Source organism: Piliocolobus tephrosceles, chromosome 18, assembly GCF_002776525.5.
Source record: "Piliocolobus tephrosceles isolate RC106 chromosome 18, ASM277652v3, whole genome shotgun sequence".
NCBI classification, from domain to species: Eukaryota; Metazoa; Chordata; class Mammalia; order Primates; family Cercopithecidae; genus Piliocolobus; species Piliocolobus tephrosceles.
The window spans coordinates 72,268,647-72,281,214 of record NC_045451.1 but is presented as its reverse complement, the minus strand read 5'-3'; the positions used below and the strand labels follow the sequence as shown (position 1 = coordinate 72,281,214).

General features: G+C 41.3%; 1 protein-coding gene and 1 pseudogene across 2 annotated transcripts in view; one reads left to right on the top strand and one right to left on the bottom strand.

The window, feature by feature from the left end:
- Positions 1-376, top strand: part of LOC111553578 — a 2,437-nt pseudogene extending 2,061 nt beyond the window's left edge.
- The window catches only part of PIEZO2 (piezo type mechanosensitive ion channel component 2), a 460,236-nt gene that overhangs the window by 53,097 nt on the left and 394,571 nt on the right, over positions 1-12,568 (bottom strand). Inside the window, exons 34-36 of one of the 2 annotated variants that reach the window (XM_026456028.1) lie at positions 9,934-10,040; positions 8,513-8,611; positions 4,725-4,839 (exon numbers count right to left, since the gene is read on the bottom strand). In XM_026456028.1, coding sequence (XP_026311813.1) covers positions 4,725-4,839; positions 8,513-8,611; positions 9,934-10,040 — 321 coding nt within the window. The remainder of the gene's footprint in view (positions 1-4,724; positions 4,840-8,512; positions 8,612-9,933; positions 10,041-12,568) is intronic. The other variant, XM_023228479.2, reaches the window with a different exon arrangement.

Sequence of the window (12,568 nt, the reverse complement as noted above, 5' to 3'; positions counted from 1 at the left end):
CGTGCGCCGGGAGGACTGCGTGCGCCTGCGCCGGGAGGACGACGTGCGCCGGGAGGACCGCGTGCGCCGGGAGGACCGCGTGCGCCCCGAGCGCGGCCAGACACCGCTGCCAGGTTGTTTCCAGCAGGGCCAGGTGTACCTGGACGGCATCGTGAGCATTCTGCGACATCGCCAGACCATCGATTTCCCGATGCTGACCTCATTGGGCAAGGGGTCCTGTGAGTAGGTGGACCACCTGCGGCCCCATGGGGTGCTGGATAATACCCGGGTGCCCCACTTCATGCAGAACTTGGCACCTTCCCGGCAGCAGCTGGAGCACATCATGGCCACCAACCGGCTGGATGAGGCGGAGCTGGGTCGCCAGCTGCCCGACTGATGTAGGTTGAAGGCTGCAGACAGAGGCCCTGGACGGAAGCTCCAGATAAGGCCCCCAGAACATGAAGCTGTTTGCTCTGTGCTTCCGTGGCCTGGGTGTTTCTTGGGCGTGTTGGGAGGGCAGCAGCATTCCTTGAGAAGTGGCAACATCAAAGGGTTTGTGTCCCTTGCTAGCCTCCCTGGGGCCTGGGGAGCATGTCGTCTGGCAAACTGAGTCGCCCTCCTGCCTCCAGCTCTCTGTTGAGCAGAGGGAAGGCATGGGGGCAGGAAGGGAGCTGAGTATTGATGGAGATGGGGGTGGTTTGGGAGTAGAAACTTGTTCTTGCATGAGGTGGCTTTGGTTGTCCCGGTACTCCAGTCTGTCCCTTCCCTCACCTGGCCCCTTGGTGCTCCTTCAGCATTCGTGCTGTCTACCTCTCACTGGGTCCTGGTGGGGGTCGGGATCCCTTCTCCTGGGGTGATTGATGGCCTGAGCCTGGGGTCTTGGTAGTAGAGACCCAGCTGGTCTGGCGTGTGCTTTCCAACATTTTGCCTCTCCCACTGGTCATGTATTTATTCCATATTTAGATGGTCTACTTCCTGTGGCTGGGGGCAGCAGCTCCTGAAGGTTCTACTGGGGGGAACAAGACAATCCTTCCTGGAAGATACCGATTTTCCTAGCCCCACTCCCGTTACACACACACACACACACACACACACACACACACACACACACACACAGTGATTCAGGCCTTGTGAATCAAGCCAAGAGCTCCCTTGGCCCTGTCCCCACTCCCTCCACTGGCCTCTGCTGTTCCTGTCTTTGCCCACACCCTCACAGCTGGTCTCTGGCAGAGGCTGGCGCAGTCTAGGAGCAGCTGCAATTGCGCCTGAGGGACAGGCCCTAGAGTTTGGTGGCCCAAGTCCTGAACCCCTCCTGGACCAGGTGAGGTGCAGAGGTGGTTGCTGCTTCCAGTTTCCGTTTAGACTTAGCTGTGTGAGCCCCACTCATACCCTTTGGCCTTAGTTTTCCCATCTGTAAAACTCAGAAACACAGTTGGAAAGTCCTTATTCATTTAGTCAGCAAATAGAATATGTATAGAGCGCCTTTTGTGTAAGTTACTGGTCAGAATCTTCACTGAGCTCCCAGTCCAGAGGGAAGCCAGACAATTAAAACAGTAATGAAAAAAAAAAAAGAAAAAAGGAAAAAAAAAGGGATAAGAAGCCTGACATATAAATAGCATGAATGGATAAAAACAACCCGACAGAACAATGCAGGAAAATGCTAAAAGTTTAAATCTTAGACTTGAAAAGAAAAAATCAGCAACAAAATGTGAAATAAAAATGCTCAGTTTAATTAGTTAAGAATTCAACTACATTCAAATGAAAAGAAAAACCATTTGTCATCCTTGGAAAGAAAAATGATAAAAACAGCAGTAAAATCCTGTGGTGTGAGGCTAAAAGAAACTGGACACTCTTGTCCCTCACATGGAGGAGGGCAAAGTACTAAAACCTTTCAGAAAATATCTATTGAAATAAAAACAGACGCACTCTAAATCAGTCATCCCACTTTTGAGAATCTGTTCTGTGGAAAATGCATGTTCTTCGTAACCTTTGCTAAGCATTTAAACACACATACGTATTACGACATATAAATGTTTGTGCAATGATATCTATTATGGCATTGTTCATTGTGGCAAAAATCCAGAAGCAACCTTATGTCCATTACGGGTGGGAGGATTGAATACAGTATGCATGTCTGCACTATAGAATATTTTGCAGCTATTAAGAAAGAATGGTATGATTTTATAAATAATTGGAGAAATGTTCATGACATTGGTAATGAAAATGCAAGAGTAATTTGTAGAGAATGAACTTATTAAAAAAGAAATAGGCTGGGCGCGGTGGCTCACTCCTGTAATCCCAGCACTGTGGGAGGCCGACGTGGGCGGATCACAAGGTCAAGAGATCAAAACCATCCTGGTTAACACGGTGAAACCCTGTCTCTACTAAAAATACAAATATTGCTAGGTGTGGTAGTGTGTGCCTGGTCTCAGCTACTCAGGAGGCTGAGGCAGGAGAATCGCTTGAACCTGGGTGGCGGAGGTTGCAGTGAGCCAAGATCACACCACTGCACTCCAGCCTGTGTGACACAGCAAGACTCTGTCTCAAAAAAGAAAAAGACACAAAATACAACAGATGAGCCTTATCTTTAAGTGGAGATGAGCCTTATCTCCATTTTCTAAAGAAGATTAGTAACGGCTGTTACTAATAAGGTGAATGAATATTCCTCCTGATCTTTCTCTTGCATTCAGAAGCTATTATATGCACCCATTAAAAATGCAAAATACCGTCTTGAGGTACTACTCTAACTTCATTTGTTTCATGATTTCATAATGTGCGTGCCATTTGCAATGTGTTGTTTTTCACTTAATAATGTGTCAGGAATTGTTCTTATACCAGCTCAAAGCTATCCATCTCATTTTTAAAGAACTGAGTAACATTCCGTAATATACTGGTAACATAATTTATTTAACTCTTCTTCTTCATATGGGCATTTAGGATGTTTCCAGATTTTTTGTTATTAACAAATAGTGTCTGATGAATACTCTTAGACACGTGTGTTTGTACACATGTACAGGTACGGCTATAGGCTAAGCCAAACACCTAGGCGTGGGTCTGATCTGTAGTATGATATGTAACATCTGAGCTTTTAGGAGGTAATGACACAGAACTCTTCAAAGTAGGTATGCTGCTTCACAACACAACTCATGGTATATGTAAGTATATCTTATCTTCCTACCAGCTCCCAACATTATCCAGTGTTTATTTTCCTGTCAATCTAATGGGTTAAGAAAACAGTATGTCAAAATATTTCATTTGTATTTCTTGTATTACAGTGAGACTGAGCACCTTTTGGTCATTTTTGTTTTCTGGTCTGTGAATTGTTTTTCATACCCTCTCATTGATTGAATTGAATTTTTCTTTTCTTGATTTCTAGCGGTTCTTAACATACACAGAATACTCATATTTAGTCTGATAGATACAATAAAATATTGCTCCTGAGTGAATCACCTGCACTTCAACTTCACTTTTGATGTTTTTTGTTTTGTTTTGTTTTTTTCTGAGACGGAGTCTTGCTCTGGAGTCGTCCTGGCTGGAGTGCAGTGGCCGTATCTCAGCTGACTGCAAGCTCCGCCTCCCGGGTTCAAGCCATTCTCCTGCCTCAGCCTCCTGAGTAGCTGGGACTACAGGCGCCCACCACCTCGCCCGGCTAGTTTTACATTTTTTAGTAGAGACGGGGTTTCACCGTGTTAGCCAGGATGGTCTCCATCTCCTGACCTCGTGATCCACCTGTCTTGGCCTCCCAAAGTGCTGGGATTACAGGCTTGAGCCACTGCGCCCGGCTGATGTTTTTTGTAATAGTTTGAAATATTTTTACCCTTAGATATGTTGATACCATGTTTTCAAATATATTGGTAGAACGCTGAATATATGTTCCTTTTGTTTGCTTGTTTCTGAGTATTGTTTAAGTGTGCTTTCGCTGTTTTCTTGATTAGATTGCCAAAGTTTCATCTTTCTTATTGGTTTTTTATTTTTTATTTATTTATTTTTCAGACAGAGTCTCATTCTGTCGCCCAGGCTGGAGTGCAGTGGTGCGATCTTGGCTCACTGCAAGCTCCGCCTCCCGGGTTCACGCCATTCTCCCGCCTCAGCCTCCTGAGTAGCTGGGACTACAGGCGCCGCCACCACGCCCAGCTAATTTTTTGCATTTTTAGTAGAGACGGGGTTTCACCATGTTAGCCAGGATGGTCTTGATCTCTTGACCTCGTTATCCGCCAGCCTTGGCCTCCCAAAGTGCTGGGATTATAGGCATGAGCCACCGCACCCAGCCTTAGCTTTTTCTAAGAACAATTTTTAACTTAATGATCAGGTCATGTCCTGTAGTGTTTCTTTTTTTTATTACGTAATATCCATGTCAAAAATTAGTTTTCTTCCACTTTTTTTGGGTTTCATTTGCACCTCTCCTTTTTTCCTACTTAAGAATATATATATGCTATATATATATGCGCTATATATATATGTGCTATATATATATGTGCTATATATATATGCTATATATATGTGCTATATATATATGCTATATATATATATATATATAGCTATATATATATATATATATATGCTAACTTTGTGCTTTAATTTATTCCAAGTGTCAGAAATGATCAATTAAGGACAAATTGAAACTCTTGGTCTTCTTTAGAATTTAAAAATCTTAATCCCTCAGAAGTTTCTGTCCTTTGCGGACAAGGCTGGGGAGCACAGCCTGAAACCTGCCACGCCCACCGCAGCGACCCGCCCACACTCACCCTCCTTGGATCCTTTCCGCCTTCGTTTCCGTTCTTCTCTTGCAGACCTTTTTTTCTCTTTGTGTCTCTGTCGGAGTGCTGTCTTAGGATCAGTAATCCAGGCTTGATAAACAAACTGAAGGGAGAAAGTTCAATTATTTTCTGGCCTTTTAATAATTAGAAATAAAAAAAGGGACCTACACCAAGCTTCCCGACTTTTGAAACATTTTTTCCTCCCAACACAAACTAAACATCCCTCTGCTATTTTTAGTATCATGAGATTCAATTTGTTTTAGAAAAAGACAACAGAGGTTGTAGTAATATATTTCATCTGGCATCACAGATATCATGAGATAAACTGTGGGTATACCATACAAACCATCATTTCTCCCAAGTCCCTACATCTCACCACCATTTGTGATACTTATTACTGATACTTTTGCACTGTCCACAATAGGTATAAGCTGGAAGCCTCATTCAGTATCAGTAGTTTCTCCCATCACAAATAAACTTGGAGTCAAAACAAAATAACATCTTTAATAGTCTTCTTTACTTTGGGAAAATAGTTTTGTGCATTTGATACTCATCCTTCTGAATAACAGCTATTATCAGCGACTTGAGAAAGCGGTTTGGAGAATGATTAGTACTTTGCGAGAAAAAAAAATATGACATTAAGGTTAAGGAGTTATTCCAGAATAGCATTAAAGAAAACCTGTGGGGCTTTTGGTTGCCTTTTGTCATTTTCATTCAAGAGCTGAAAACAGCTGCATTAATATATTATAACCGATAACCAGGAAAGAGCAATTGTGAACAGCCCCCCACCAAGAGTCTCCCAAATCATGCAGAAAGAACAAAAAGAAAACCTTGATGGAAACAGTCAGCCATAGAGCAACACGAAGGCAGGCAGGCATGCTTCTCATGCACCACAAACACGCCGCGGTCTCAGGGAAGCTGGGTTTTTCATGATGACGATAAAGTTAAATAAATGTTTTCTGGGAGCTCTGTAAACCCAGATCTTATTCTATATTATTTTCAGATTTCTGAAATCTTTGAAAAACACAGCATAAGCAAATCAGTGGCATTGTGAAGTCAGTAGAAAGTAAAGAGCGATTCAACTTTTCCATATATGGAAACGGAAGGGTCATAGGTTACTATAATAGACAAACTGTTTCTTTTTTTCTCACTGGTAGAAATCTGAATTTTATGAGAAATTAAAACAAATGCAACATCTGTATTATTTCTGAATAACAAATTCCAGGAGGCAAAAAATTATTTTATGCCAAAAGCATATTTTAAACAATGGGAAGATGAACTGGAATTTTCAGGAGGACTGAATAAAGGAATTTTTGGTAGATGTTTATGGGCTGTGTTAATTGGGAATTCTATCAAGATCTCTGAGTTATAGTACATTAATAAGCAAACTTGCCTCAGCACAATATTGGTTGTTTTAAAATAATCTGGTTATTGAACATAAGAAATTTTCAGATTTAAGAGCAACATGTGCTGACATTTCCTTTAAAAAGTGTTATCACAATATTGTTTTTAGATGATGCACGAATCCCAAAAATAGAAAACAAAAAAGTAATTGAGGATTTGTAAATGTAAGAGGCGCACAAGTTGGAGGAATTCTTTTTCTCTGAAGAAAAAGGAAACTGGGAGGAAAAGGAGAGAGGAAAAGGGAGGTGAAGGGTGGAATGGAAGAAGGCTTGTGGAAAGGGTGGGTGCCATTAACATTTTGGTTTATAAAAGGGCACTCCTGGCTCAACAAAGGACCCCTAGAGAAGAAGGATGTCAGTGCTGCCTCACTGCCATGAGAATTGAGGTATGCAAACTGGGAAAGCGGAGAGAGGAGGGAGTCATAGGGTAATTCCTTATTTGTAGGTAAATTATCTTAACTTTGATGTTTTGAAATAGAAACATTTTACAGTTGCAGGAATTATTAAGAGGGTCAGAAAAATGTTGACAATGAAGAGGAGGGGGAAACGTCCCAATCCTTACTGAGTCAAGAAATGGAAGGCTCTTACCGAACTTCCCAATTCTTTTTTTTTTTTGAGACAGAGTCTTGCCCTGTCCCCCAGGCTGGAGTGCAGTGGCCGGATCTCAGCTCACTGCAAGCTCCGCCTCCCAGTTCCCGCCATTCTCCTGCCTCAGCCTCCCGAGTAGCTGGGACTACAGGTGCCGCCACCACACCCGGCTAATTTTTTGTAGTTTTAGTAAAGACAGGGTTTGACTGTTAGCCAGGATGGTCTTGATCTCCTGACCTCCGCCCACCTTGGCCTCCCAAAGTGCTGGGATTACAGGCGTGAGCCACTGTGCCCAGCCAGAACTTCTCAATTCTTACTTTGCAGCCGCACCTGTCAACCAGCTGGATGGGCCTCTCTGGAAAATCACACACAAGCTCCACGAACCAGGAGTAGAAAAGTACATGGAAATTTACATGAAAGACCTTTGAGCTCACCAAAGAGCTGCTACCAGTAGCATGCGTTCCTGACTTTATCTTAAATTTTACTCTATATATCAAGGGAAAAGAGGATTCGTTTTACTAACAACTTATGTGAAAATGCACTTATTCTTTAAGACAGGGAGAGCTTTATCAGAGTGGAGATCCTTAACTGAAACTGGTGAAGTTTCATCATCTGTCCTTTGATTCCGGTGTGGTCTACACCTTCTTTATGTTGTCTGTAAGATAATTTTTTAAAAAAGAAACTAAGATGGGGGATAATTACATTGTTATATTTTATTTAAATAAATTCTTAAAGATGAATTGGGAAAGTCATATGGTAGTCATAGGAAAGAAAAGGAAAAGAATTTGGGGGAAGCAGAAATGGTAAATACTACACTAAAAACAGGATCCTGGCATTTTAAAAGCAGAAGGAACCTGGAGGTGTGGATGCTGCTACTCAAGGCCCAGCCACGGTTGTGCTTCACATGAAAGCTTGAGGGAAATGCACAATGTGAGGTCCCATAGGATCTGCTGAATCAGAACCTGCATTTAAATAAGATCCCAGGGTAAAATGTGTGAAGCACTGGTCTATGCTACTATTGAACTACTTGGTTTAGCAGTGGAGGGACGTACAGACCAAAGCATTTTAGTGGCTGCCCCTGACTGAGTTCGGGAGAAACGGCTTCCTATAAAATGTAAGAATAGGAATTCATTATTCATGTTTTTCCGTAACGAAGTGACTACAGCATAGGTAGCTGAGTAACTTCAATTGTTCATTAGATTAATCAACAAATAATTTTTGACAGTATAATCAAAAGCCCTAGCACAGATCTATGGTAGTGAGGAGCCTGCAGACTGCACTGGGTGGATCAGCCCAGGGAGAAGCTGGCTGTACCGAGTGCAGAAACTGGAAGATGGAGACTGAAAGGGACCTGAAAGACAGATGGAGTAAAAGACATCTTTTATTAACTTACTTATCCAGAATTTTACCAGCTTTCTGAGAAAAATTACCACCTTTTTTACTCATCAGAACTGACGCATGCAACCAGATGTGCCCCTTTTAAAATGAGATGTGACTTAGGCAACACCATGAGAAGGACGGAAAGTCTATCTGTATCTGCATTTTCTCTTTCTACTTTTAGATAGTCTCTGGTGTCCACTTAAGAACAAGAGTCAAATAATAAGAACTTTGGCTTCTAAGAATTTGTTTTGGAAAACTTTTTCTAATATTTTATGATCCTGTAATTCCTTCATGGTACCATCTATAGAACCGAGAAAATGCAGAGATAGGGCAATAAAGGTATATTTCTCTACAGTTCTACAGAGCAGAGAGTCACACACTACACATCAGTAAAACATCAAATACCTTTGCAGCTCTGATTAAATACTGAAGAATAGTTTTGGGAAGTTTAATGACAGACTTTGGCAAGGCTAAAATGGCTGATGCAAACTTCCCAATAGCTCTCTACAAAGAAGGACAAAGCAAGAGTAATTAGTAGAAAAAACCAAAAACTAGTAATTTAATATATGATGTCAGAATGAATTTGTCTCTACAGTTACACCAACTAGGTTAAAAGGTGCCAGTCACTGAAGCTGGAATAAAATGTGCTCTGCCTGTAAGTTAGGAGTAAAGAAAAGAGTCAATCATTGCATGTGATCCACCCAACACAGTGAAGATGTTCATGTTCTCTCCTTGGCTGCATGATGAGTGGTGGTTAGAATAAAACTCTTCCGAATAAAAATAAATGAGTTAAGTCATTAGTATTTGATAAGCCCGTTGCAAACATGCGCAAAAACTCGGTCATGAAGAAACAGACACGAAGCAATGGGGGAAGAAAGAAAGCATCAGACCAAGGTGTCTCTACGGAGAGTTCAGTTTTTCAGTGTCACTGGGAAAACAAAGCAGGGTGGGCCCCACCCACTTGAGAAGGCCTGGGCAAAAAACTGATGGCCTTATCATGGGCATATCATGTGGCTTGATGGACATCATTCTATGTGCCTCATAGGAAAACAAATGGGAAATAACAGCCCTAGTATGTAGTTATTGATAAAAGAAACACAGACCAATTTTCATCCTATACGTAACTCTAATGACAAAGCTTCATCTTTAACAAGCATCGATTCACATTCACTCAATATGCTACATTAGGCTGGTGAGCTATAGCTGAGAATGGGACAGCAGGTTCTAAAACAGAAAGCAGGTTCTAAAACAGAAAGCAGGTTCTAAAAAAGAAAGCAGGTTCTAAAACAGAAAGGTAGCTAAGCTGAAGAAACCAGAACTGTGCCACGATTTTTATTACTAGTTCAATATATTCTCAAATCTGTAGCAATACATATGAAATGGTTTTCAAACTTTGAAGCAATATTTAAATGATCATTTGCTCCAAAACAAAGGATTTTGTTTTATCGCCTATCTCACATATTGAAATGTAAGTCCATTCAAGCAATCCAAAGCAATGCCAGAGAAATCTTTTTCACTTCCTGCTTGCAAGAAAAACGTTGAGTTCACCCAACGAAGCTTTCTTGTTTATAGTGTCAGAAACTGTTTCAGTGCAAGTGAATGAAAACCTGGCCTGCACACGATTCTTACTTGATACTAATTACGGTGTTGCTGGGAGCAGGCATCATTACAATTTCATTAGAAATAAAGAATGGCAGATGTAAATCAGAAGTTTCGGGGGAGCTATGACATATGAATATGACAGGAGGCGTCTAGGCCTGCAATCAAGGTCTGTCAATAAGAAAAGCTCTTCCAACTAGCAAAGGAATGATTTTCCCCATAATTACCTGGAATGCGGACCTTCGTGGAGGCTCTTCATCTTCCTTCTTTAATTCTTCCTCTTCCTCCTCTTCACTATCCGTTTCAAACAAATAATAATCTCCACTCCTGACCACTAAGCAAAACAAAATATTCACTTATTTCTTGAAAGACATATAAGGAAATTGGGGGCTTATTAATGAAATGTCCCCTAAAGATACACAAATTGTCCATAAGAGAACCACAACGAGAGATGTTGGCAGAGAGGAAAACACACGAGATGAAGAGAACTCATCTTCGGCTAATGCTACGTGGTGTTGGCATGTTGGGTCTACAGAGTATGAGGCCTTGTCTTTGCCATATGAGAGAATTGGCCACTACAGGGTGGTTCTGGTATGTTCTCCCTTCTTCACTGTAAATTTTACATAGATGAAGCAGATCAACTCTGCAGTAACCAGTTTTGTTACCTTGATGACCAAAATAACTGAACACTATCATTTCAAAATTCAGCAATTTTGGTCTTTAGACAAGGCCAAAGTGAGGTGGAGGATCAGGCTTTGCCTGACTGGGCCCAAACCGTTGCAGATAAGCCAATCAGGATGATTCAGGACCAAGGTCAGTGTCACCAACCTCCTCCTCCACTTTATACTGTGTAGACCTGACTTCTCCACATGTAACACAAGGGACAAAACATACATGGCAAGACATTTCAAAAAATAAACAAACAAACAAAAAAACACCCACACACTGCCATGAGGACGAAATGGGCAGGTAACATTGAAAACAAAATAATACAACACAACAACAACGACAGTAACAACAAAAACACCACCAACAACAGCGCTGTGGCTGCTTCTACGTGTCATAGCCCTGAGACAGAACGGCAGACAGGGTCCATAGGGTTTACAACTGCTAGGCTTCTGGTCAACAAGGAACTCCCCAGCAGCTTTCTGAAATGTGAGGAGCACTCTACTGACCACAAGACACAAAGCACAAACAGTATGGATCGTCTTTGCCTTGTCTGATGCTTTCCCTGCAAGAACATAATGCCTGTGTCAAGAGTTGGGAGCAGAGAAAACTACAACATACAGAGATTTAAGGAAATTTAATAAATTAAATCTTTATCAGTTTGATCATTATTTTAAGTCTATCAGAGAAAAGAGGCCCAGCATATACATTTCTGATGCTACAAGCAATGTCCCATCATTGCAGGAAAACATATTTTCAAATTATATTCAGGTTTTCAAATGCTCAGGTCTCTTTTGGATGACATACTGTGATGTCTTAAGTTATCTTTCGGGCCTATACATTGTAAGGTAATGGAAAACCTTGGCTTGTTTAAAATTAGTTGCTTGAATATCACTTCACATGGCCAAAAGTTAAGTAATTTTGCCCACGATTTCAGAAGAATCTGAAGCCTCCATTCATGAAGATACAGAGTGGGTGAATTGGGCCTTATATCCTTGAACAGAAGCACTGTCATTTGTTATTTTCATTTTGAAGAAAGAACCAGGCTCAGAGTACTGGGTCCAGGCCTTAAGAAATAAATGCAATACAACACAAGTGAGAATAAGCAAGAACAAACCAAAGTTACAGCATTACATTTGACAGTGAAAAAGACCATTAAAGTAATGCCTTCACATAAGCCGAGAGATTCGCAGGAAAGTGACGTGGACTCTACATCACGTGGTCGTTTGGGAAAAACACAGACAATTATAAGATTGAGCGTTTTACCCTCATTATAAGTTCCAAAAGCAACATTAGCTTAAATTGTATTCAATCATACCTTCAATAACTTTTATTCATCTGGACAAGTTCAAAAGGTTTTCATCTCAAGCAGTTGTAACATTGGTTTTATCATTAGAAACCACCAATATTGGCCGGGCGCGGTGGCTCACGCCTGTAATCCCAGCACTTTGGGAGGCCGAGGTGGGTGGATCATGAGGTCAGAAGATGGAGACCATCCTGGTTAACATGGTGAAACCCCGTCTCTACTAAAAATACAAAAAATTAGCTGGGCGCGGCGGCAGGTGCCTGTAATCCCAGCTACTCAGGAGGCTGAGGCAGGAAAATGGCGTGAATCCAGGAAGCGGAGGTTGCAGTGAGCCGAGATCGCGCCACTGCACTCCAGCCTGGGCGACAGAGCGAGACTCCATCTCAAAAAAAAAAAAAAAAAAAAAAAAGAAACCACCAATATTTATGTGAGCTAGTAGAATTATCCCATAATAAAAAAGAAAATGTAAAAAAGTCTCTTATTTCCTTATAAAATGTTATTGAAATGAAACTAGGACAATAACAAGAGCATATTTTCATTCATGCCATCTGTTAAATAGTTAGTAGAAAAGCTCTTATACACTTGTTTGTTAGCTCAGATGGAGAACCTGACTGCAGTCTGTGTCCACATACATATCATGGATGTTGATGTTACTGTTAAATTATTAAGTTTGAAATTAACTTTTTAAATTCCACCACTTTTATCCTCAGAACTTGGCCCTCTGTTTCAGATAATTATCAATAAGATGAAGCTTGGCATTAATTGAGGCGGTACTGAACCAGTATTGAAACACACAGCATGGAATGGAAGGTATCATTGAACAGCAATAATGCAATCTTATGTGTGTACATAGGTATGGAAGTAGGAGATTTGTCCCTGTACAGACCATG